The sequence below is a fragment of the Mastigoproctus giganteus genome, chromosome 4 (genome assembly GCF_048544385.1).
Source record: "Mastigoproctus giganteus isolate SK-2022 chromosome 4, ASM4854438v1, whole genome shotgun sequence".
NCBI lineage: Eukaryota > Metazoa > Arthropoda > Arachnida > Uropygi > Thelyphonidae > Mastigoproctus > Mastigoproctus giganteus.
This window is the reverse complement of record NC_143578.1, coordinates 49517495-49542382: the sequence shown is the minus strand read 5'-3', so window position 1 is coordinate 49542382 and position 24888 is coordinate 49517495. Positions and strand designations below refer to the sequence as shown.

General features: G+C 37.7%; 1 protein-coding gene across 3 annotated transcripts in view; it reads right to left on the bottom strand.

The window, feature by feature from the left end:
* The window catches only part of bur (GMP synthase burgundy), a 182154-nt gene that overhangs the window by 79581 nt on the left and 77685 nt on the right, over positions 1-24888 (bottom strand). For all 3 annotated transcript variants that reach the window (XM_090372708.1, XM_090372709.1, XM_090372710.1), the window contains exons 6-7: positions 18171-18274; positions 6652-6845 (exon numbers count right to left, since the gene is read on the bottom strand). In XM_090372708.1, coding sequence (XP_090228834.1) covers positions 6652-6845; positions 18171-18274 — 298 coding nt within the window. The remainder of the gene's footprint in view (positions 1-6651; positions 6846-18170; positions 18275-24888) is intronic.

The window sequence follows — 24888 nt, the reverse complement described above, 5'->3', positions numbered from 1 at the left end:
TGATAGCACAGAGAAATTAAATAGTCAGCTGGATTAGTAACTATTGGTGGTGGGGGGAATACTTTTTTTGGATGGTATGTAAAAGCCTTAGTTAAAGATGGCCCTGCACCACCTGCCATTAACTTACCCTCTGTGGGCAGCTACAAGCTAATATATTTTCTGTGTTGCAAAAGGTGTCATAGTCATTCATTTTCTTATATATATATATATTTTTTTTTTTATGAAAAGCCCAAACACAAGAGGTATTAGAACCTATAGTACTTAGTACCGTGCTTCGGTTGGAGGTTGAGAAGACGAAAGAAGATATTTGTTGACATTAGACTTGAACTTTTGTAGACTAATTTTCAGGAAATACGTATGAAGGTTGTTCCAGAAAACGGCAGTTGAATGAATAAATGAGGAAGATGAAAAGTTGGTTCTGTGAGTTTGAAGTTGGACAGTAAATGGATGTTGGCTGGTGGCGACATGTGTTCGGACTGTTTTTTGAAAGAGAGTGGGAATTATAGAAGCCAATTCAGAAGAACAGTGCCCATGAAAGTATCTGTAGAAAAGGCATGCAGCAGAAACAGTACGTCTATGAGACAGAGTGTGGAGAGACTCTGTTAGAGAGGAGTCATTAATTAACCTAACTGCCCTCATCTGAATGGAATCTAGACACCTGAGAGAGGTTTTCGGGGCATCGCCCCAGATATAGGAACAATATTCCATGGTAGGGTGGATTTGCGATTTGTACAGAGTGAACAGCTGTTTGTAAGAAAAGTAACACCGAAAGTGAAAGAGAAAAAACAAGTTTTTTAGATGCAGAAAAAGCAATATTTGTAATGTGCTTATGCCAAGAGAGATTAGAAGTCAGGGTAATCCCCAAAAGAGATATATCATTTTGCCAAGAAATTGGAGTGTCACCAAAGATAAGAATAGGAGCAGAAGAATCCTTTTTGCGAGATATAAGAAAACACTGAGTTTTAGAAGGATTGAAATCAACTAAGTTATCTTTGCCCCACTGGAGAATTACCCGGAGATCGGCATTTAAAGAATTGGTAGCGGATATTTGAGAAGTTGAAGTTGATTGAGCAGGGCAAGGTTTCTCAAAATGGAAAGTGGAATGCAATGTGCTATCATCGGCAAAACTATGGATAGGATTTCTGGTCAATGGAAGAAGGTCATTAATATACAAGAGGAAAAGAGTGGGGGAAAGAACTGAACCTTGGGGAACAACACCAGCATTACTGGAAAAATTAGAAGACAGAGCCATCACCGTCAGTGAGTGATCAGAGAGAAAACTGGATAACCAATTGCAAAAAACAGTTGGAAAACCATAAGGTGGAAGCTTGTTTAGGAGAACTTTATGCCAAACATGATCGAAAGCCTTTGAGATGTCAAAAGCAACTGCTTGTGTTTCCCCGAACTTTTCCATTGAATTTGTCCATAAATGGGTAACATAAGCCAGAATATCACCAGTGGATCGACACTGACTGAATACATACTGGCGATCATCGATCAGATGGAAGGTTTCTAGGTAGTTTAAGAGTTGAGAGTTAATTGATTTCTCCATTACTTTAGAAAGAGTAGAAGTAATTGCAATGGAATGATAATTTCATGGGAGGGATTTGACACCCTTTTTAGGAACTGGCTGGAAATGAGCAAATTTCCAAGCAGAAGGAAAAACACCTTTGGAATAAGAAAGTGAAAAAAGGAGGCAAAGGACAGGGGTGAGTTCAGGAGCACAGGTTGTTTTGAGAACAAGTGGAGAAATACCATCAGGACCTGAAGCTTTCTTAGCATCAAGATTCGTCAAAATCCTTCTGACATCCTTTTGACGTAAGACCACAGGAGGCATTGAATGGAGCGTGTTGGGAATGGTGGGAGGTGTTTAATTTTACCAAGATCATTGATACAGGAGTTGGAAGAAAATGGGATGCTAGCAGGTCAGCTTTATCCTTGGCTGAAGTGACAACAGAACCGTCTGGTTTTGACAGTGGTGGGAGCAGAGAAGGGCAAAAGTTGCAGTAAATAGCTTTGGTAAGAGACCAGAAGGCTTGGCTGCCATTAGGGCAAGAAGCAAGTTTTCTACTCTTATAGCCTGTTCAAAATCTAGTTTGGACTGATTAATAACTGCTTTACAATTGTTGCGAGCTTTGGTGTAGGCAGAAAATGAATCTGAAAATTTGGAAACAAGCCAATTACGATATGCAATGTTCTTCTCTTGAAAAGCCTTAGCACATTTATTGGAAAACCAAGGTTTAGATAAAGGATGAGATTTTAAAGTGGAGTGTGGAATAAAGGATTCCATTCCAACAAGAATAATTTCACTGACACGTCTGAGCAAACGTTGACATCAGAAGTTTTGAAACAGTAATCCGACCAAGGAAAAGAAATCTCTCAGGTCATCCCATTTTACATTCTTGTAATGCCAAACAATACGAGGTTGGGAATAGCCAGGAGATAAAGGCTCCATTGGAGAAGAGACAATCACCAAGTTGTGATCTGAGGTGCCTAAAGGACCACTCACTTCGACCATGTACTTAGAAGGGTTGTTTGTGAGAAAAAGATCAAGCGTGTTGGCTGTATGGTTAGGATTGTCCGGTATTCTTGTAGGTAAATGAACAATCTGTGCAAGGTCATTAGTAATTGCAAAAGCCTCAACATCTCGACCAGCTGGGTCGGTGTGACTAGAAAACGGAAGCCAGCTGGAGTTGTGAAGATTAAAATCACCAAGGAAAATTACTTCACCGTTAGGAAAGTAGACTGGAGAAAGTCAAGTTGCAAAGAGAGGAAGTCAAAGAGCTCCAAGCAATTAGTGGAGTTGGGAGAACGGTAGAGACAACAATGAGGTAGAGAGATTTTAAGCCAGAGAAGATCGAAACGAGGAGATTCCAAATTACCAAGTCTCTGACAGGGAATATCGGAACGGATATATGCACAAGTACCACCTTTGAGGCGAAAGGAATCATACAGCAAATAATTTGGGAAACTGAGATGAGCAGTGGGTGAATCAACTGATAACTGAGATTCTGCCAGAAACAGTACATGGGGTTTGGCAGACTGCAAGTGGAAATGGACATCGTTGAGATTAGAATTGAGACCATGTATATTTGTGGAATGAACTAGAAAGTGTTTGGGAGGTTTAGATCTTTTTGCAGATAAGCTTACTCTATTCTGAATCTGCAGATAAATGAATTCAGATTACTCTGAATCTGCAGATAAATGAACCACTAGGTGGCAGTGATCACAGTGTGCTGAAGTGGGATTTACTCAAAGAGGTAACTACCATTAGGGGTAAAGGGAAGGGTTATTGCTTCTGTAAAGGCGACTACGATGGACTGAGACAGTATTTAAATTCTATACAGTGGGACCAACTGATGATGTTACCAACAGCAAATTCAAAATGGGAAGCATTCAAAGAACTTATCTTCGAAGCTACTAGGCTTTACATACCAACTAAGAAATATTGTTCAAGGTTTAGGCCAAAATGGATGTCAGATGAACTAATGAGGCATATGGCAGAGAAGAAAAATGCATGGGATACTTACAAATTAACACATGACACAGAAGCCTATGATAGATACAAGTTGATATGCAACCAAGTTACAAAGGAGGTTAGGCAGGCGAAGGCAGATTACGAGAAATCCTTGGCAAGGGATGCAAAGAAAAACAGCAAAGAGTTCTTTACTTATGTAAACTCTAGAAGGAAGGGGATGAATCAGATTGGTCCACTTGATATTGATGGGTCAACTGTTGATGATCCTGCTCAGGTAGCTAACAAACTAAATGAATATTTTGCATCGACATTCACACATGAGGAGTTATTCAGCAAGGGGAATGCCAGAGGTGTATTCAACTCTAGCAGTAAGCTACAGAATCTTGAAATAACCGGGAGTAAAGTGGAGGAGAAACTGTTGAAGATAAACACAAGAAAGGCACCCGGGGTGGATGGGATCTATCCAATTATATTAAAGGAGGCAGCAAAGGAAGTAAGCAAACCCTTAGCCATAGTTATGAGAGCTTCCTTGGACTCAGGGGAGGTACCCATGGACTGGAAATGTGCAAATGTGATCCCAATTCACAAAGGAGGATCAAAGGCTGAAACAAGTAATTATAGACCTGTGAGCTTAACTTCTGTTCCAGGAAAATTAATGGAGGCACTGGTTAAAGAAGCACTGCAGGATCATTTAGACAAGACTTCAGTTATAGCTCAGACACAGCATGGTTTTGTTAAGGGGAAGTCTTGCCTGACCAACTTGATTGGATACTATGATGCAGTCACAAAAGAGCTGGATGCAGGGAATAACTTTGATATTATATACTTGGATCTTAGAAAGGCTTTTGATACTGTTGCACATGGAAGACTGCTACACAAATTGGAGCAGTGTGACATTGGAGGCAAATTGCTGCTATGGATAAAGGGGTGGTTGAGGGGGAGAAGACAGAGAGTGGTAATCAATGGACACTGCTCATCGTGGACTGATGTTATTAGTGGAGTCCCTCAGCACTCAGTGTTGGGTCCATTGTTGTTTTCTGTATTTATAAATGATATTGATGATGGTATATCAAGCTTAATGTCCAAGTTTGCAGATGATACAAAGGTTGGCAGGGTTGTCATGGACACTACTGACACTATGCTGCTGCAACAGGATCTGGAAAGGTTGAGCAGATGGGCTGAGAGGTGGCAAATGAAGTTTAACATTGACAAATGTGAAGTACTACACATGGGAAACAGCAACCCCAGAGCAACGTATCAACTCTGTGGTACTACACTGACAGTGGTAGAGAATGAAAGGGACTTGGGGGTGGTTGTGCAGGCAGATATGAAGTTCTCTGAGCAGTGCAGACGGGCTGCAAGAGTAGCTTATGGAGTATTGTCAATGATATACAGGAATTTTTCCAGCAGGGATAAGGAGGTGATTATTCCATTGTATAAGGCAATGGTCAGGCCACACCTAGAGTACCGTATACAGGTCTGGAGGCCTCATTTCAAGAAGGATGTAGAGCTGCTGGAACGAGTACAGAGAAGGGCAACAAGATTAGTGAATGGAACAAAGGGGTGCTCTTACGAAGAAAGGCTTAAGTTTTGCAAATTACAGTGTCTGGAGACTAGGCACCAGCGAGGTGATCTGATAGAGGTGTATAAAGCCTTGAATGGTTTAAGCATGCTCAATGCTGATGGGATTCTTCCTCTAGCTCAGAAAAATCACCTGAGAGGGCATAAATTCAAATTGAGGAAAGACAGATGTAGGATAGACGTGCGGAAATTTGCCTTTAGCCAGCGGGTGGTTGGTTGGTGGAACAGACTGCCATCCCTTGTGCTGGAGGTTGATAGCCTAAATAAGTTTAAGGCTCAGCTGGACAGGTATTTTGAACGAACAGAGGGGTGAAGTGGAAGTGGGTTTTTTTTTTTTTTTTTTTTGGCTGATGCTGCATAAGCTTGCTTTCTTGCATCAAATGCCTCTACTAATGCTAATGCTAATTAGCATTAGTAGAGGAAGGATGTAGATTTGCTTGAGCGTGTACAGAGAAGAGTAACACGATTGGTGAGGGGAATGAAGGGATTCTCTTACCAAGAGAGGCTTAAGTTCTGCAAATTGCAGTGGCTGGAGACTAGGCACCTGCGCGGTGATCTGATTGAGGTCTATAAGGCCTTGAATGGGTTGAGCACGCTGAATTCTGATGGGATCCTTCCACTTGTTCAGATTACCAACCTACGGGGACATAAGTTCAAATTAAGAAAGGACAGATGTAGAATAGATGTGCGGAAATTTGCCTTTAGCCAGCGGGTGGTTAATTGCTGGAACAAACTTCCATCTGTCGTTGTAGAAGTTGATAGGTTAAATAAATTTAAGGAGAAACTGGACAGGCATTTGGAGGGAATGGTGTGATTTTTTTTGGCTGATGCTGCATAAGCTCCTACACTTGCTTTCTTGCATCATGTGCCACTACTACTACTACTACTACTACTACTACTAATGCTATTAGTTTGACAATTCATGGTGTATTCGATAGTAAGAAAAAATGTGGGGGACATGCTGTATGAAGTAATGAAATTTTTGGATATGGCATACACATGGTAAGAATATACCCAGATCCTTGACATAACGTACCCTCGACAATGCCTCCTGCATACGCATTACTCGGACTCCCACCAGTCACTACCTTGCAGAGTAGAGGTAGCAAGATTATACATTAGCTGATCCCAAAGCCTCCTAAAGAGTTACCAATCGGTTTGATCCAGTGTAGTAACTAGCAGCTGGCCTGGAAATACTGTTTTAGAGCTGTACCCTCAAAATGTAAGGAAGATTGGATCTCCCCATGATGTTCATCATAACCTCAAAAGTCATCAGTCATGCTGCATGATGGAAGAGATGGGGAAGGGTTGACTGGAACTTAGCTCTGGAGACTAAACATGGGTTCCACCACTTCAAGCCTCCAATAAGCAACGTGGTGGTATTACACCGGTTGATGAGAGTCATCTATCACCTAGTATTGCCTGGTAACACAGAGGGGTGGCATTCCTCCATGTGGTGTGTATATCAAAACACTAATGCAAGCCAGTAGCGTGTAGGTGTTCTACACCTACACTCTACTGGTTTAAAGTACTATTAAATATGTTTAGAATTGATTTATAACATGTAAAACTTATTAATACTGAATACTTACCAAAACTTTGCTAGCGCCAACAGTTTTCTTAATATATTCTATGCATTCAACTTCACGACTTTGCATGGTAAATGTACCACTGAGTCCAGAAACATCATACAGGAAATTTTTCATCATGAGTTTTCCATTTGTGGTAAGGTCAACTTCTGGATGAAACTGCACTCCAAATATTTTTAATTTTTCACTAGCAATAGCTGTGGAACAAAGAGTATAATAAGTAATTACAATAAATCAACAAAAATAAAAATATAATAAAAATAAACCATGACAAAAAATGAAGCTTGATTATGTGTATTAATGCTCGATTAGATGAGTTAGAGATAAATAAGATGCAAGTTGAATGTCATTGTTGGAACTAAACTGAATCCACAATCACTCCTGCTTGACATTTCAAAACAAGAAAATAAGCTTTCTTTGGCTAACCAGTCAAAACTAATCAGTAGAATACAGATTAATAAGATTTTGATGCAGACAGCTGAAGTGGACTGTGGACTTGTATACTGTAATAGGTGGCCAATGAGAAGAAAAAATTTAAGGGTTTCAATACTATTTACTGTCCTGAGAACTTTTCATTTTTTGGATTTGCAAAAAGGAAAGCTTAATGAACTTTTAGTATTCTTAGTATTTTGAATGAGCACAGGAATGAGAACAAAGAAGCATATTATTATTATTAGCAATGCATTTCAGAAGGTTGTAATTTTTAATAGAGTATCAGTTAAGAAAATTTTTTATGAAGGTGGGCTACAAACATTTCCTTACCAAATTAAAGTTTCTTGAAATTTTATTAGTTAAATAAGAAGCATTCAAACAATCATTCATTTATTTATGAGTATTTTTTTTAAATAGGAAAAAATATATGCTAAAAGAATACCTGAGGATATCATTTGTTTAATTACAAGGGTGGGCTATGTATATATTAAGTGCAATAGCATCATTAAAAGGCGCCTCAGTAGCCAGGTGGGCAGGAGCGGCAGTACATAGCACACGCTTCTTGATTAGACCGGGGTTCGAGCCCGTGACCACCAAATTCTTTTCAGGCAGTGACTGCACAAAATCAGGAGGCTAATGTTTACACCAACGTTTAATGTCAGAAATGAGTTCCATATTACTCTCAAACATCTTACCACACAGGTGTGCCTTCAGTCTACCAAACAAAAAAAAATCTGATGGGGCAAGGTTAGGGATATAGGTTGAGTGAGGCATTATACTCCAACTCAGCTGGGAGATCTCTGACAGTATCATCTGTGCTGTGTGCAGCCTTGCAATATCCTGATGACACTTGATGTCTTGCCAATTCAGTTCAGATCTTTTGGTTTTCAGAGCTTGATTAAGCTTTCCAGGGACAAGCAGTATCTTTCTTTGCTGAAGGTTGTTGCACTCTCCAAGAAATCAATAAAAATGATGCCATTCTGATCCCATAAGTTTTTTTTGATATTTGGAATTTCGCTTTTTGTTTAGAGGTGATGTCAAGTGTGCCCATTTCATGGGGTTTCATTTGGTTTGTGGGTCATAATGGAAGAGCCACATTTCACTACATGAAGACCCCTGGTTTCAGAAACCTGCAGATTTCTGAAGTATGCTAGTATGAATGAAGATTGAATAAATGAGAACTGGAGTGAATGCAAAGTGAGAGCAGTGCCGATTTTATACATGTATGGGCCCCTAGGCAAATTGGTGAACTCAGGCCCTATTCTTAAAAGTTTTATATTGATATTTAATTAAAGGTTACACGGATAATCTGGAATACTAGAATCGATTTTTTTTGGCCACGTACAGTTGACCTAAGCGCTGAGAGTCAGTGCTTGAGACCTTGAGAGTCAGTTGATCTGCTGAAATCAAGCGATGAGCTTTCACTGAACGATGCATAAATAAAATATTACTTTTATTTAAAAAAATTTAAATTATTGTTAGAAAATAATATAAAAACATGTAACAGATGCAATTCGTTTTTACTATCAAACAGATATATAAAACAAAAATATGTTTTTTTCATAAAAATTATTTCATTCTGGGGAGTGCTGGGCACCTAAAAAGATGGGGCCCAAGGCAGCTGCCTAGGCTTGCCTAGTGGTAAAAACGGCCCTGGGTGAGAGTATGAAAGGAAATGCTAGTAATGGTGAGTGAATAATAATTTACACCTCTGGGGATGAATGTGTGAGAAAGGGTGAGTACTGAAAGAGTAAATGTGGAAATTAAGTAAAATTAGCGAATGATTGTGGAGTCTAAGTGAAATGGGCTGTGTGAATGTAAGGGTAAACATGTGTGCCTGGATGAATGAATGAATGCGAGAAATAGTGTTGAATGTATAAATGTCAAAGGCAGAATGCAAAAGTATGACAGGAAGTTTGTTAAAAAAAAAAAAAATTAGTATTAGTATAATTGTTATATAAATGTGTGTTTCTGTTTTTTTGTTCAATTAGATAAATGTTCTCCTAAATTTGATTATTTGTATGCCATTTAAATTGTGAGAGCTTTCTATAAATTATTTGCTTGTTTAAATTGTTGCTTTATCTTTAAAAGCAATGGTTAAACAAGCACTGAATTATTTGAAAAGCAATAATTAGACAGGTAGAATTGACAGCTTGGTGTCAATTTTGTTTGCTTAATAAGTCACCCCCCCCTGGTGTGAATGAGAATGATGGATGAATGGCAAAAAAAAAAAGTATAAAAAAGTTGTAAAATGTAAAAACTATAAAACATTGCCTTGAAATGACCATGGGAACCTTATGGACCCCAAGGTCATCCATGCTATTGGCTGTTCCTAGCCAACATGCTGTGGAAGACTGTCCCAGGTGTGACACAACCACTAGCACAGCTCAGATGCTGCCATTAGGCCTTCCTAGACACGCTCCCTTGCATGGTCCTTTGCCTCCACTCTCCCGGGCGGGAGGGGAGAGATTACCCTTGGTCTCCCCTCTCACCACCCTCTTTCCCCTCTGGTGGGGCATGGGCCTGCTCCACCGATTTGGGGGTCATCTCTATGGACCGCATATCTCTCCCCCCCCCAACTTACAACTACTAGCGTTTGAATAATTGTTAAATTGAGCCCTACACCAAAAACTTAATAACATCAAATCACATAACTAACTAGTACTCCTTTTGGCTGACCCCTATCATAGCATTTTTTTTTTTTTTTTTTTTTTAGGTCCTAGCCACTGAAATCTCAGGAAATTAGGACCTGCCAGAGTAAATAATTATAATACTGGTGTACTTGGTCTGCCTCCACGGGGCAGAGTGTGGTCAGCGTTGGGTTCCATTAGGGGCCCAGCGGCCAAATGACCAGAGGAACAATGGTACACGACACAACACATATACAAGATCCATACACCTTTAAACCTCTGGCATTGACAGTGTTCTGTTTCACACCTACAATGTATACTACGCGGAGATGGGGGAATCCCCGTAGTGCCATTTAACACAAAATACACTCTACACACTACATGATGACCCCTTTAAAGCAGTCAGGACCGCCAACGCCAAACATCAGCACCAAGCATCTTGGGCACCACACCAAGAACAGATTTTTCTCATTCCAGTTTGTTGACGATGGTCAGAACATGCCCCTTTGACATTTTTGCAGCGCCTATCACCTGTCTGGTGGTTGTAAACCTGTCATTTCAAACAGTTTCACTGTTTGTGACAGATGTTGGTCTTCCAGCTCTTGGTTTGTCCTTGATATCGAAATCACTTTTCCGAAACTGTTGTAGCCACCCATGGACATTACTTTGATCAATTGTCTGGCAGTCTCCATAGACTGCCAAGAGTTTTTGGTGAATAGATGTGGATGACTGATCATCTGATTTGAACAGGAACACCATTGCACACACCACTGCTGGTAATGGCTGTCACTTTGTTCATCCACATCTTTAGATCTAATAACACCAGAAAAACGATATTAGGTGTATTAATGGGTAATTGGTAGTACAAGTGTACATCATAAATTCCTTCCTCTTCCTTATGCATGCATGTATATGTGTGTGTGTGTGAATAAATGTGCATTACTTATTGATGATCTGCCTTTGTACCTGTGGCACCTTGTTGAAGCCAAGTATGTGCCTCAGGTAATTAAACAAATGATTCTTGTAGATAGCAGCAACTACTATGAAACACAGCACACCTCTTCAACCCATGATGAACATGTCAGAGTAAGTTGTGCCTCAGTTCTATGTAACAGTTTTACGTATTCCCACAAGTAAACATCTAATGGTTCAGTTAAGTCACATAATTGGCATCCCTTAATCCACTTATTTATATAAAGAGACGCTAAAAGCTTAATCAAGAATTATAGACTAGTAGAACTCTTGATTTTTTTTTTAAGGAGTCCTTATGTGCTGTAATGTAATAACTAGATCGTATGTATAGCTTAGCTTAATTTTCAGCACTCACCTCATAGTAATCCGTTTAGCTGGTGGAGAGTTTTACCACATACATAGTGGTTATAGGATTCTAATAACTTACAGGGATTATGGGTTTAAAACTAAGTTATGGGCTATAAAAAAATTTTTAAGAAAGGAAAGTGCACCTTCCATTCTATGGTTGCCTAATTAAATTAAATTAGATGAAGAAAAATAGTTCTTTAAGGGCTACTAGCCCTTAAAGAACTATTAATTAAAGACGACACATTAACAAAACGTACCAACTTAAACATTAATGACATTTTAGAACTCACATCACTGTTACTTGATGCCAAACAATTTAAATTCCAAAATAACATCTATGAACAAATTTTCAGCCTTCCCATGGGCCTCGGTATCTCTGCCCCTTTATCCGAGATCTACCTCGTATCTATTGAAGAAAAAATTCTCCAACCCTTTCCCCCAGGAATTAAACTATACATGAGATATGCAGATGACGTCCTCTTAATAGGCAACAGAACCACCATCGATACTTTACTGAACACAACACATGAAAGACTTAAATTTACCCTCGAAGTAGAAACCGATAATAAAATTAATTTTCTAAACCTCACTGTATACAAAATAAACACATCTTTAGGCACCAAAATATATAGAAAAAACACACATACAGGTAAATTCTTACTTTACCACTCACACACACCACCCTCTACACATCAAAAAAGCAGTTCTATACAACCAGATATACAATGCTGTAAAATATAGCCACACACAAACAGACCTATCTGTAGAATTGCAATACCTCACCAAAAAATTCATCGACAGAAAATACCCACCACAACTAATAAAAGAAACCATCACCAAAGTTCATAATAACACTAATAACCCAAACAAAATTATTAACCACGTGAACAAGAATAAGATACATAAACCCCTTATCGCGCTCCCAATATCATCAACAATACGCTAGAAGACTTCAACAGATTTTTAAAAATACAGATATCAAATTAATATTCACATCTTATAACAAATTAAGTTCCAAATTCAATTCATACAAGACAATACACGAGTACGAGACACAAGATTACAACAACATTATATATTTGATCAAATGCCAATCAGATTGCCAAGCATGTTACATAGGCAGTACAACAGCAAAATTCGGGACATCAAAAATTTCCAACACGCGTGCATACTACCACTTTAATAGCTTCAAAACTAATTCAGCAAGTACAGAACTAACACAACATGTCCAATCTCAAAATCACAACCCACTCATCGATTCAGCCATCACAGTAGTTAAATTAAATTCTAGCTACAAAATCCTTGAAAACGAAGCCCTCGTCATCGAATGGTTAAAGCGCCATACATCACTCAACGTGTTAAACAAAAAGATTCCTGCCAATTTCTCCCCCATTTGGAATTTAGCACGTATTAAGTTTCCATGTGCACTGAAATGCATTTCGGGAACCCAACCCGTATATAACACAAGCGCTCTCCCCCCCACTATAGCTAACTGAAGACGAGAAATCTCGAAAGTCGCTCGTGCGCGACTATTAGCTTCTATTTTTCTTCATATAATTTAATTTAATTAGGCAACCATAGAATGGAAGGTGCGCTTTCCTTTCTTAAAATTTTTTTTATAGCCCATAACTTAGTTTTAAACCCATAATCCCTGTAAATTATTGGAATCCTATAACCACTATGTATGTGGTAAAACTCTCCACCATCTAAACGGATTACTATGAGGTGAGTGCTGAAAATTAAGCTAAGCTATACATATGATCTAGACTAGTAGAACTTAAATTCACTTCCAAAGATTAGGTGTAATTTATTGCTAGAGGTTAAACCTCCTGTTTAAATAAAAAGGTCATCTCAACAACATGAATTCTAACCTGGCACTCCAATGACATCCAATCTAATGATCTTTTTAGATTTAAATTTTGATGCCTTAGACCAGTGGTTTTCAACCTTATTTTTTAATAATGACACCCCTAACTCATCTATTTTATTTTGCTGCACCCCTACTCAATTTTCTGCCTGTTAGATCCGATTCTCTCTCTCTCTCTCTCTCTCTCTCTCTCTCTCTCTCTCTCTCTCTCTCTCTCTGTGTGTGTGTAATATTAAAAAAATATATATGTTATATGATAGTTATTACAATATAATTATAAAAATTACATTTCATAATACAAATTATATATACACAGTATATAATAATTTTATTTTTTATATAGAGGTACTAAGTAAACGTCAATTATAGATCACCACAAAATTAAAAAGATACTGTACACCTTTTTATAATGAAATAAACATGTAAATTTTAAAAAAATAATAATAAGTTTAAGTAACAAACGCAAATTATGTGGCACCCCTGAATTGTTGTTGCGGCACCCCGGTTAAAAACCACTGGTTTAGACTTTGCTAAGATAGCCAATGTGATCTAAACTGATCTTTCAAGAATTTGACTTAGTTGTCAATAAGTTACTAATTAGAAAAATACATGCTTCTGCAAAGTGTGAAGATTTTTGGCCACAGATTAATTTCCGTCAAACTGACTGTTGTATAACTGAGCTACGCAGTCTATTCACCTGAGAAGAACCCTAACCATACCTCTATGATTCTTCATATCCATTTCGCAGATACTGTATTTTATCTTCTTTTCTCATTGAGCACCTTTCTCATTTCAATCTTTCCATTAGCATTAGAACGAACAGAGGGGTGAAGTGGAAGTGGTTATTTTTATTTATTTATGTTACTTTTTTTTTTTTTTTTTTTTTTGGCTGATGCTGCATAAGCTTGCTTTCTTGCATCAAATGCCTCTACTAATGCTAATGCTAATGCTAATTAGCATTAGTAGAGGCATTTGATGCAAGAAAGCAAGCTTATGCAGCATCAGCCGAAAAAAAAAAAAAAAAAAAAACCCACTTCCACTTCACTCCTCTGTTCGTTCAAAATACCTGTCCAGCTGAGCCTTAAACTTATTTAGGCTATCAACCTCCACGACAAGGGATGGAAGTCTGTTCCACCAACCAACCACCCGCTGGCTAAAGGCAAATTTCCGCACGTCTATCCTACATCTGTCTTTCCTCAATTTGAATTTATGCCCTCTCAGGTGATTTTTCTGAGCTAGAGGAAGAATCCCATCAGCATTGAGCATGCTTAAACCATTCAAGGCTTTATACACCTCTATCAGATCACCTCGCTGGTGCCTAGTCTCCAGACACTGTAATTTGCAAAACTTAAGCCTTTCTTCGTAAGAGCACCCCTTTGTTCCATTCACTAATCTTGTTGCCCTTCTCTGTACTCGTTCCAGCAGCTCTACATCCTTCTTGAAATGAGGCCTCCAGACCTGTATACAGTACTCTAGGTGTGGCCTGATCATTGCCTTATACAATGGAATAATCACCTCCTTATCCCTGCTGGAAAAATTCCTGTATATCATTGACAATACTCCATGAGCTACTCTTGCAGCCCGTCTGCACTCTCAGAGAACTTCATATCTGCCTGCACAACCACCCCCAAGTCCCTTTCATTCTCTACCACTGTCAGTGTAGTACCACAGAGTTGATACGTTGCTCTGGGGTTGCTGTTTCCCATGTGTAGTACTTTACATTTGTCAATGTTAAACTTCATTTGCCACCTCTCAGCCCATCTGCTCAACCTTTCCAGATCCTGTTGCAGCAGCATAGTGTCAGTAGTGTCCTTGACAACCCTGCCAACCTTTGTATCATCTGCAAACTTGGACATTAAGCTTGATATACCATCATCAATATCATTTATAAATACAGAAAACAATAATGGACCCAACACTGAGCCCTGAGGGACTCCACTAATAACATTAGTCGACGATGAGCAGTGTCCATTGATTACCACTCTCTGTCTTCTCCCCCTCAACCACCCCTTTATCCACAGCAGCAATTTGCCTCCAATGTCACACTGCTCCAATTTGTGTAGCAGTCTTCCATGTGCAACAGTATCAAAAGCCTTTCTAAGATCCAAGTATATAATATCAAAGTTATTCCCTGCATCCAGTTCTTTTGTGACTGCATCATAGTATCCAATCAAGTTGGTCAGGCAAGACTTCCCCTTAACAAAACCATGCTGTGTCTGAGCTATAACTGAAGTCTTGTCTAAATGATCCTGCAGTGCTTCTTTAACCAGTGCCTCCATTAATTTTCCTGGAACAGAAGTTAAGCTCACAGGTCTATAATTACTTGTGTCAGCCTTTGATCCTCCTTTGTGAATTGGGGTCACATTTGCACATTTCCAGTCTATGGGTACCTCCCCTGAGTCCAAGGAAGCTCTCATAATTATGGCTAAGGGTTTGCTTACTTCCTTTGCTGCCTCCTTTAATATAACTGGATAGATCCCATCCACCCCGGGTGCCTTTCTTGTGTTTATCTTCAACAGTTTCTCCTCCACTTTACTCCCAGTTATTTCAAGATTCTGTAGCTTACTGCTAGAGTTGAATACACCTCTGGCATTCCCCTTGCTGAATAACTCCTCATGTGTGAATGTCGATACAAAATATTCATTTAGTTTGTTAGCTACCTGAGCAGGATCATCAACAGTTGACCAATCAATATCAAGTGGACCAATCTGATTCATCCCCTTCCTTCTACATAAGTAAAGAACTCTTTGCTGTTTTTCTTTGCATCCCTTGCCAAGGATTTCTCGTAATCTGCCTTCGCCTGCCTAACCTCCTTTGTAACTTGGTTGCATATCAACTTGTATCTATCATAGGCTTCTGTGTCACGTGTTAATTTCGGCTTTTCTCGGCTTTTGTTCAACAGTGACCTGTACTTGTTAAGTAATTCTGCCTGTCTCCTACTCTTAATATTATTAGTGCCAACGTGTACAACTATATCACCTTTTGTGCCCTTAAAAGATGATATTCGCTCTACAACGTCATCAACCTTTGCCCCTGGCAGACATACCCTGGTTCTGTTCCACCTATCTTTTTTACAAAGCATGTTCCCCGTTTCCCTGACAATAGAGTCACCAACAACTACTAGTTCCTTCGGGACCAGCGCATTCTGCCTTGGGGGTTGTCTCTGTGTCACGCGATGCCCAAGTGCAAGCTCTGGCGTTGATGTGGGCAGCTGAGAGCTTGATGGGCCCCTCAATTTAGTTTCTTCGAGGGCATCCACCCTGTCCTTCAAGCTCTCATATAGGCCCACAAGAAAGCCGAGTTGTTGCCTGATATCGATACACTCCTTGCATCGCGCACACACAAAGACATCCCCCTTGGCAGTATCATGTCCCGTACTCGATTGCTCTGCAAACATCAAGCAAACAGTGCATTTTATAAGGCTGTGAGTCAGAGGACAACTGCCCCCCTCAGTTCTTCTCTGAGCCACAGCACTTCCATTAGCTTGAGCCTTTTGCTTTGCTGCTCTGGTCTGAGTCATGATTCTATTAATTAATTAATTAATTAATTATAATTAATTATGTTAAATATAATTAATTATATTACGTTTGTAATCTAAGTAGTTATATGTATTTATTTAAACGTACAATTTAACTGCTAACGAAGTTCAACTAACGCTCGTATCACAAAGTACTATCGTATCACAAAGGCGGGAAAATTACTATCCATCTTCTGCTTCTTGGTCTTTCTCTGCTTCATTTGTCTAAAGGTATTTTTACCAAGTAAATTTATCGATTTAAGCAGAAACTTGTTTTATGCAGTGACTTTTATAAAGGAAGAATACTTTTTACCCAGATTCTGGTTCTGAAATGCAGATAGTATACTTTTCCCTAATTATTAACTCCTCAAACATACTGCTTAGAAAATTACTTATTTGATCAATCAATGAAACCATAAAAATGATCCACAGCTACTTTTGACAGTTTTAAGTAAAGTAGCTATCAAACATTTTTTCTTAGTAGGCATAAAACAACTGAACAATTCCTATTCCTACTTTCCACTCAAAAGCAGATATATCCAATTGAAAAATTTGGAACAGCTCAGAACTCCTCATTCCACATGCACCTCACTAATTTGTTAAAAAGGGAAGCTGTGAAGTAGACCAATACCATGTCATGGATAGATATATGAAAGCTGAAAGAATGAAACCCATACCTATAATTTTGTGTTATTGACACTAGTTATTTTATGTTAATTAGAAGAAAATCGAATTGACTTTTAACAAATGACTCACCAAACCTTGAAAAATTTAACAAACAGCTCCTTGTGCAAGCTAGCTCCCACACACACTTAACATAAATAAACATTTTACTAGGTATGTGTCTGCTTATTCTTATTTATTTTTTACCACTAAAAACTCTACATTCATTTTTTTTTTAAATTCAAACAACCACAGCTTCGTAACTGTTTAGAATCAGGCACAAATTTATATGAACTTTCTTTTATGTTTTGCTAAGTAGAACTGTCTTTGTATAATTTTGTTGATGTAATTTAGAAATGCTGTGTGTGACATCCTTTATTTGCCTATGTGTGTATAATATAATAGTAGAATGATAATAGTAACAATATACATAGGCAGATCCTTATGGGTTGTCTCCAGTAGAATTAATACATGTTGGCATATTTTGTAATTAGTTTCAATATTAATAATAATAAAAAAAATACACCGTTTTTCACTCTAAGTGAAAAAGATATAATTCCTTCAAAGATATAAATATATATCTTTGAAGGTCAGAATTTAAGTGTTGAAATCAGGTCAGTTTGGAGAGTGAGAACCAAACCAAATGTTCATATGAAATCATTTTCACAAAAGTAGGGCTGACAAGGTTGGAGAACAGCGAGTAAAAAAATACAATATTATCGTACTTTAATAGAGATTAAGTACTTTAGTACTTTAAAATTACACATTTTAAAGTACTATAATCAATACACAATTTAAAATTAAAAATTATACGTCTCTGATATGGGTTAAATCTAATTTCATGGATCTTATGTTGTCAATCAGTATGATTAGTAAAAGGTAGCTTTTTATCTACGCCAATTCTGAGGAATTTGATAGATTAACTGGTAGCCAGTTCTGATACGTGTTAGAATATTATCTAGACATAACAAAAAAAAAAAAAAAAACTTGAAATAAATTATATGATCTGAGTAATCTCTTTGTGTTTATAAAATTGTGTGTGATAATATTTGTGAAATTCAATAATTTTACTTTTGGCAGATAAACAACTAACCTGCAATATGCTGTCCTGATTTTCCTGTTACCTTGAAACCATCAGCCACTCTATCAATACTGTCTCCATGCGTTAGCAACACCACCTCTTCTTTGTCAAGACCTCTGAATAATTAAAAAAAATTAATAAAAGACTGAATGCTAATAAATTAATGATGTAAACAACATTTAATTACTGTAATTCAAGAGTAATGATAAGTAATTCACATTCCATATGCAAAGTGTTCATGTAAATAACTAAAAATCATGTAATATAACTTAATATAAAACAGCAGCTGAATTATCTGCTGTTTTATATTAAGATAATATAGGTAATAATAGCAAAAGGAAGGGGGGGGTAGGGTTTGAGGGAAAGCCAGTATTTGCTGAAAAATTATTGCTTGCCCTACAACTAAGAAAATAAAGAACTGGCCTGGTATTATTTATTTTAAAATAAACAACCTAGATTATTAAAAAAAAAAAAAAAAAAGTATAAAAAGTAAAAAAGTAAAAGTATGGGGTTGACAAAAATTCATGCTATTTTACAGAAAGGCCAGATGGAAATCGACAGAAAATTCAACAAGGAAGATTAAGAACCTAGATGGGAAAAATAATAGTAAGTGGATACTCTGTGTATAATCTTACTGCCTCTATTCTTCCAGATAGGAGGGAGTCTGAGGTGTGTATGAGAGTGAGAGGATCACTGTCAAGGAGTGGAATACATTCTTGCAATGTGCATTTGTATATCTTAAGAATTTCATTACTTCATACACAACACTCTCCCTCCCCTCCTTTTCTTACTACGGAATATATCATGAATTGTCAAACTAATAGAACAAACTTAACTGCAAAAAATCTAAACCTTCCAAACACTTCCTTGTTCATTTCAAAAATTCACACGGTCTCAGGTCCAATCTCAATGATGTCCATTTCAGTCTTACAGTCTGCCAAACCCCATGTATTTTAGTCTTACAGTTATCCGAATTATCAGTTGATTCGACCACTGTACATCTAAGTTGTCCAAATTATTTGCCGTATGGTTACTTTTGCTTCAAAGGTGGTACTTCTGTATATGTACTTCTGATATTGCCTGTCAGAGACTTAGTAATTTGGAATCTCCTCTTTTTGATCTTTTTTGGCTTAAAATCTCTCTACAACAGTCTCTCAAATTCATCTGTTGTCTCTATCATTCTCCCAACTCAACTAATTACTTGGAACTCTTTTATTTCCTCTCTTTGAAACTTGACTTTCTCTAGTCCAACTTTATTAACAGCGAAATACTTTTCCATAGTGATTTTAACGTTCACAACTCCAGCTGGCTTCTGTTTTATAATCATAAGGACCCAGCTGGTTGAAGTGCTGAGACTTTTGCAATTACTAATGACCTCGCAGAGATTGTTCATTTACCTATTAGAATAGCAGACAATGGTAACCATGCAGCAAACACTTGATTTTTTTCATACAAAAGCCCCTTCTAAGTACGTGGTCAAGGTCAGTAGTCCTCTAGGCACCTCAGATCACAAATTGGTGATCGTCTCTTCTCCAATGGAGCCTTTTTCTCGTGGCCATTCTGAACTGTGTTGTTTGGAATTACAAGGATGCAAAATGGGATGATCTGCGAGATTTCTTTTCTTTTCGTCTGTGAGATTACTGTTTCAAATCTTCTGATGTCAACAGAATTTTTGAAATGGCTTCTAAGTCTTTCTTGCACCATATGGCATTACTAATACTAAACATTTGCCGAGATTCTGTCAGTGAAATTATTCTTGTAGGGATGAAATCCTTAATTCCACACTCCACCTTAAAATCTCTTCCTTTATCTGAACCTTGGTTTTCCAATAAATGTGCTAAGGCTGTTCAAAAGAAGAATGTTGCATATCGTAACTGGCTTGTATCCAAATCTCCAGTTTCATTTTCTACCTAAACCAAAGCTAGCAACAATTGTAAAGCAGTTAATAATCAGTCCAAACTAGATTTTGAACAGGCTAAGAGTAGAAAACTTTCTTCTTATCCAATTGGTAGTTGAGCATTCTGGTCTCTTGCCAAAACTATTGGCCTCAACTTTTGCCAATCTCTATTGTCTTCTCTTTCAAAACTAGATGGCTCTATTGTCATCAATGAAGCCACAGGTTAAAGATGCACAGGATCATCTAGACAAGATTGCAGCAATAATTCAGACACAGCATGGGTTTGTTAAGAGAAAGCCTTTTCTGACAAATTTGATTGGATACTATGATGTGGTTACAAAGGAACTGGATGTAAAAAATAATTTTGATATATACTTGGATTTCAGGGAAGCTTTTGACACTGTTGCGCATGGAAGACTACTGTACAAATTGGAGCAGAATGGTATTAAGGGTAAGTTGCTACAATAGATAAAAGTGTGGTTGAGTGGGAGAAGACAGAGAGTTTGTTTTTTTGTTTTTAGGAGCATTAGCAACTAAGGCCATATTTCTCTGGGAATATGCGGTGGTCATTCTCTGACCTTTCCGCATCCTCCGTATTTGGTGGTGACAGGCTCGAACCCCGATCTAATTAAGAAGCTTGTGCTACGCACTGCTGCTCCTTCCCACCTGGCTACGGAGGCGTCTAGACAGAGAGTGGTAATCAATGCACACTGCTCTTCATAGACTGATGTTATTAGTGGAGTCCCACAAGGTTCAGTCAACTGTTGTTTTGTATATTTATCAACGATATTGATGAAAGTATATCAGGCTTAGTGTCGAAGTTTGCAGACAATACAAAAGTTGGCACGGTCGTTAATGACAATAACGGCAGTGTGTTACTGCAACAGGATCTAGAAAATTTGGGCAGATGGGCTGAAAAGTAGCAAACTGAAGTTTAACCTTGACAAATGCAAAGTACTGCATATGGATAGAAGTAACCCCAGAAGAATGTACCAACTGTGTGGTACTACACTTAGGGTGGTAGAAAATGAAAAGACCTGGGAGTAATTGTGCAGTCAGATATGAAGTTTTCTGAGCAATGCAGGCAGGCTGACAGAGCAGATCATGGGGTTTTGTCAATGATATACAGGAATTTTGCTAGAAGGGTAAAGGTGATTATCCCTTTGCCTAAGGTCAGGCCACACTCAGGTCTGGAGGCCTCATTTTAAGGATGTAGATTTGCTTGAGCACGTACAGAGAGGAGCAACAAGACTGGTGAGGGGAACAAATGGGTCCTCTTACCAAGAGAGGTTTAAGTTCTGCAAATTGTAGTGGCTGGAGACTAGACACTTGGGTGATGATCTGATTGAGGTGTATAAAGCCTTGAATGGGCTGAGCACACTGAATTCTGATGGGATTCTTCCGCTTGCTCAGATTACGAACCTGATGGAGCATAAATTCAAATTGAGGAAAGACAGTTGTAGAATAGATGTGCGGAAATTTGTCTTTAGCCAGCGGGTGGTTAATTGCTGGAACAAACTTCCCTTTGTCATTGTGGAAATTGCTAGCTTAAATAAATTCAAGGAGGAACTGGACAAACTTTCAGAGGGAATGGCTGTGTGATTTTTTGTTTTTTTTTTTGGCTGATGCTACGTAAGTTCATACGCTTGCTTTCTTGCATCACAAATTTCTTGCTTTCTTGCACCAAAAATAAAGCTGACCTGCTAGCATCCTACTTTTCTTCTAACTCCATAAACCACCTCCTACCATTCCCAACACACTGCATTTAATGCCCCCTTTGGTCTTCTGTCAAAAGGATGTCAGAAGGTTTTTGAACAATCTTTATGCTAAGAAAGCTTGCAGTCCTGATGGTATTTCTTCACTTGTTCTCAAAACCTGTGCTCCTGAGTTTACTCCAGTTCTGTGTCTTTTTTCACTTTCTTATTCCAAAGGTGTTTTCCCTTCAGCTGGGAATTTCCTCATATCCAGACAATTACTAAAAAGGGTAACAAATCCCTCCTATCCAATTATTGTTCCATTGCACTTACTTCTATTCTCTCCAAAGTAATGGAGAAATCAATTAACCATCAACTCTTAAAGTGAAACTCATTGTTGTATATAGTTGCCCTTTACCTCTTTTGGGGAGACATCATTGCTCCTCCGGTCCAAGAAGATCATCCCAGAATTTAATCATAATCTCATTTATTATTCAGCAATTTGTTACCCTTTCTTCACTGGAGCCTTGATAAACAAGATATAACGTATTGCTGAATAATGAATGACATTTTGTCATATAGAAAAAAAAGAGAACTAAGTAATTAGTTTTACTCTTGCTGATCATCTCCAAACAAATCTCTACAATTCAGTATTCAAAAGGGGGATATCACTTTGTTTAGTTCATTTTGCTGTAAGAAAACACCTAAAATGTTTCCCAATCTGAATTCACAGTAACATACTGTTGCTGGTTTAAAAGTTTATTTGTCCATGAAGGTATTAAAATTTTGGATAAAATTTATTTCATTGACAAAGCATGGTTCCAACTTAGTGGCTACATCAACAGTCAAAATTGGAGAATATGAAACACTGAAAACCCACACATTTTTTGCAAAACTCCCTTACATGCCCAAAAAACTGGTGTGTGTGGTGTGACATATCTTGAAGAAGGGTAGTTCAGTCCATATTTTTGATGTGAAAAATTCTATGGCAGCAATGGAGTAAAGCCTATTTGGTAATGAAATTTTCTTATGGAAATGAGGCAATTGACATCACTTCCTATTAGGTGGCTGTTAGATTTTAAATGACGCAAATGAAGTCACTTCCTAAATGGTGCTAACGATGCTAACTCAGTCATTAACATTGATTCAGTAGGTAGAGTAAGTAGTTGATTCGGTAAAGTTCATACTAAGATACGGAAATGATGTCACTTCCTAAATGACGCTAACTCAGTCACTAACTTTGATTTGGTAGAGTAAGCAGCGGGTAGTAATATTATGCAAGAATAAAAGCTTCAAAGCTACAGAAGAAGCCTCTCATGTTGAAAAGTAACAAGTTCAAAAACATAGAGAACGAAAAAAATGCAGACTTTAATAAAATCTGCTTCTCAACATTTTGATCAACATCAACCTTCTAAGCAGTGTAAGTAAGTAAGTTTCGATTAAACCATTTTAAAAATTTAAATGGTTTTGATTCAAGAATGCAACAATAAAACAATCACTTGAACAAACAACAATCACTTCTTGCAGTAGTTTTTGGTTATGATGTCATATTAGTCTACAAATGGATTTCGCTAACTACTGAATTGTAAAAATATCCAAATCTAATTTCAGTTAACAACCTATAAGAGTATTTCGAAAATGGCTAAAACTCCAGTTGAGCAAAATTGAGAGAAGTATGCAAGAATAAAAGCTTCAAAGCTACCGAAAAAGCCTCCCATGTTGGCAAAAGAACGAGTTCAAAAACATAGAGAATGGGAAAAAAAATGCAGAGTTTAATAAAATCTGCTTCTCAAGATTTTGATCAACATCAACCTTCTACATCGACTTCTCACTAAGAAGCTGGACCGTTGACATCACGAAATTGTATTCAAGAATTTACTGAAGATTTTGATCCAGAAGATCTGAGTTCAAATGAATTACCCGAGGATTTTCAATTGATTCCTGAACCGGCTAGGCAGTGTATACTGCAACAACCAGCTTCGATTGCATCACCCAAAAAGAAACAAGATCATATTGCAGCTCAATCACCTGTTGTAGACCCTCCACAGGTTTCAACAGTAGTCAAGCATGAAATCATTTACAAGAACGTCAAACAAGACCATAACTCCTATAAAGAATCTGAACAATTTCTGAAAAATACATTTGGAGCTGTTTGTGATATCTGTGATCGGTTATGGTATGCAAATGATGTAAAATTGTGCACTCCAGGAAGTTATCCATTACTTCTCCTAGAATTTCAAACTGCACACGTAACAACTATGAAGGCCTGTAATACTTGTTGAGCATCTCTCAAAAATGGTTCCATTCCAACATTTTCGAAGAGCAATGGTTTTGTTTATCCTGCTATTCCACCTTATCTGCCTCGACTGGATTTAATAACCGAGAGACTCATTTCTCCTCGTATACTATTCATGCAAATTAGAAGACTAAGACATGGTTTTGGCCAATATGGAATTTTGGGCCAAATTATAAATGTTAATTCGATGATCAATCATTTGCCTCGGAAAGCAGATGATGATCATTGTGTTAATGTTCATATCAAATGTAAAAAAAAAATACACAAATTGAGTTATTTAATGGGCTTGGTTCGTAAACGAGATGTAAGGGTTTGGTTAAAGTATCTATTTACAACTCTTTTGTATCGTCTGTATGATATCGAGATTGACGAAGCATTCTTCGATGAAGATATGGAACACAATGATGCTCTCACATGTGATGAAATCAGTAAAGCTATACTCTTTTTTGTGGAGTGATGAAAATATTTACGAATAGCTCCTGGTTCCCCAAAGTTTACTTTTTGACAAAAATGCCAAAGAATTGTCCTTTCCTAGCATTTACCTTGGTCGGTATTGAGAGTTTACAGATAATTTAAAAGTTACACCATTTATGATGGCATCGAGTGAACTTCGTCGTTCACATCAGTGTGAAGTGACGTCTTATCATCTTTATATGGCCATGAAAATAATGAGACTAAGAACTCAAGATTTGTTAAGAGTTGTTTTTAAATACATTGGAAAAGTCATATTTAAAAGCAATCTTTACTTATTGGCAAACCATACTTAATAACAATTAATATTTATGTGTCCAATGGTCTGGCTAATGGAGCTTTAGGAAAATTGGAATGTATTGAATATGACAA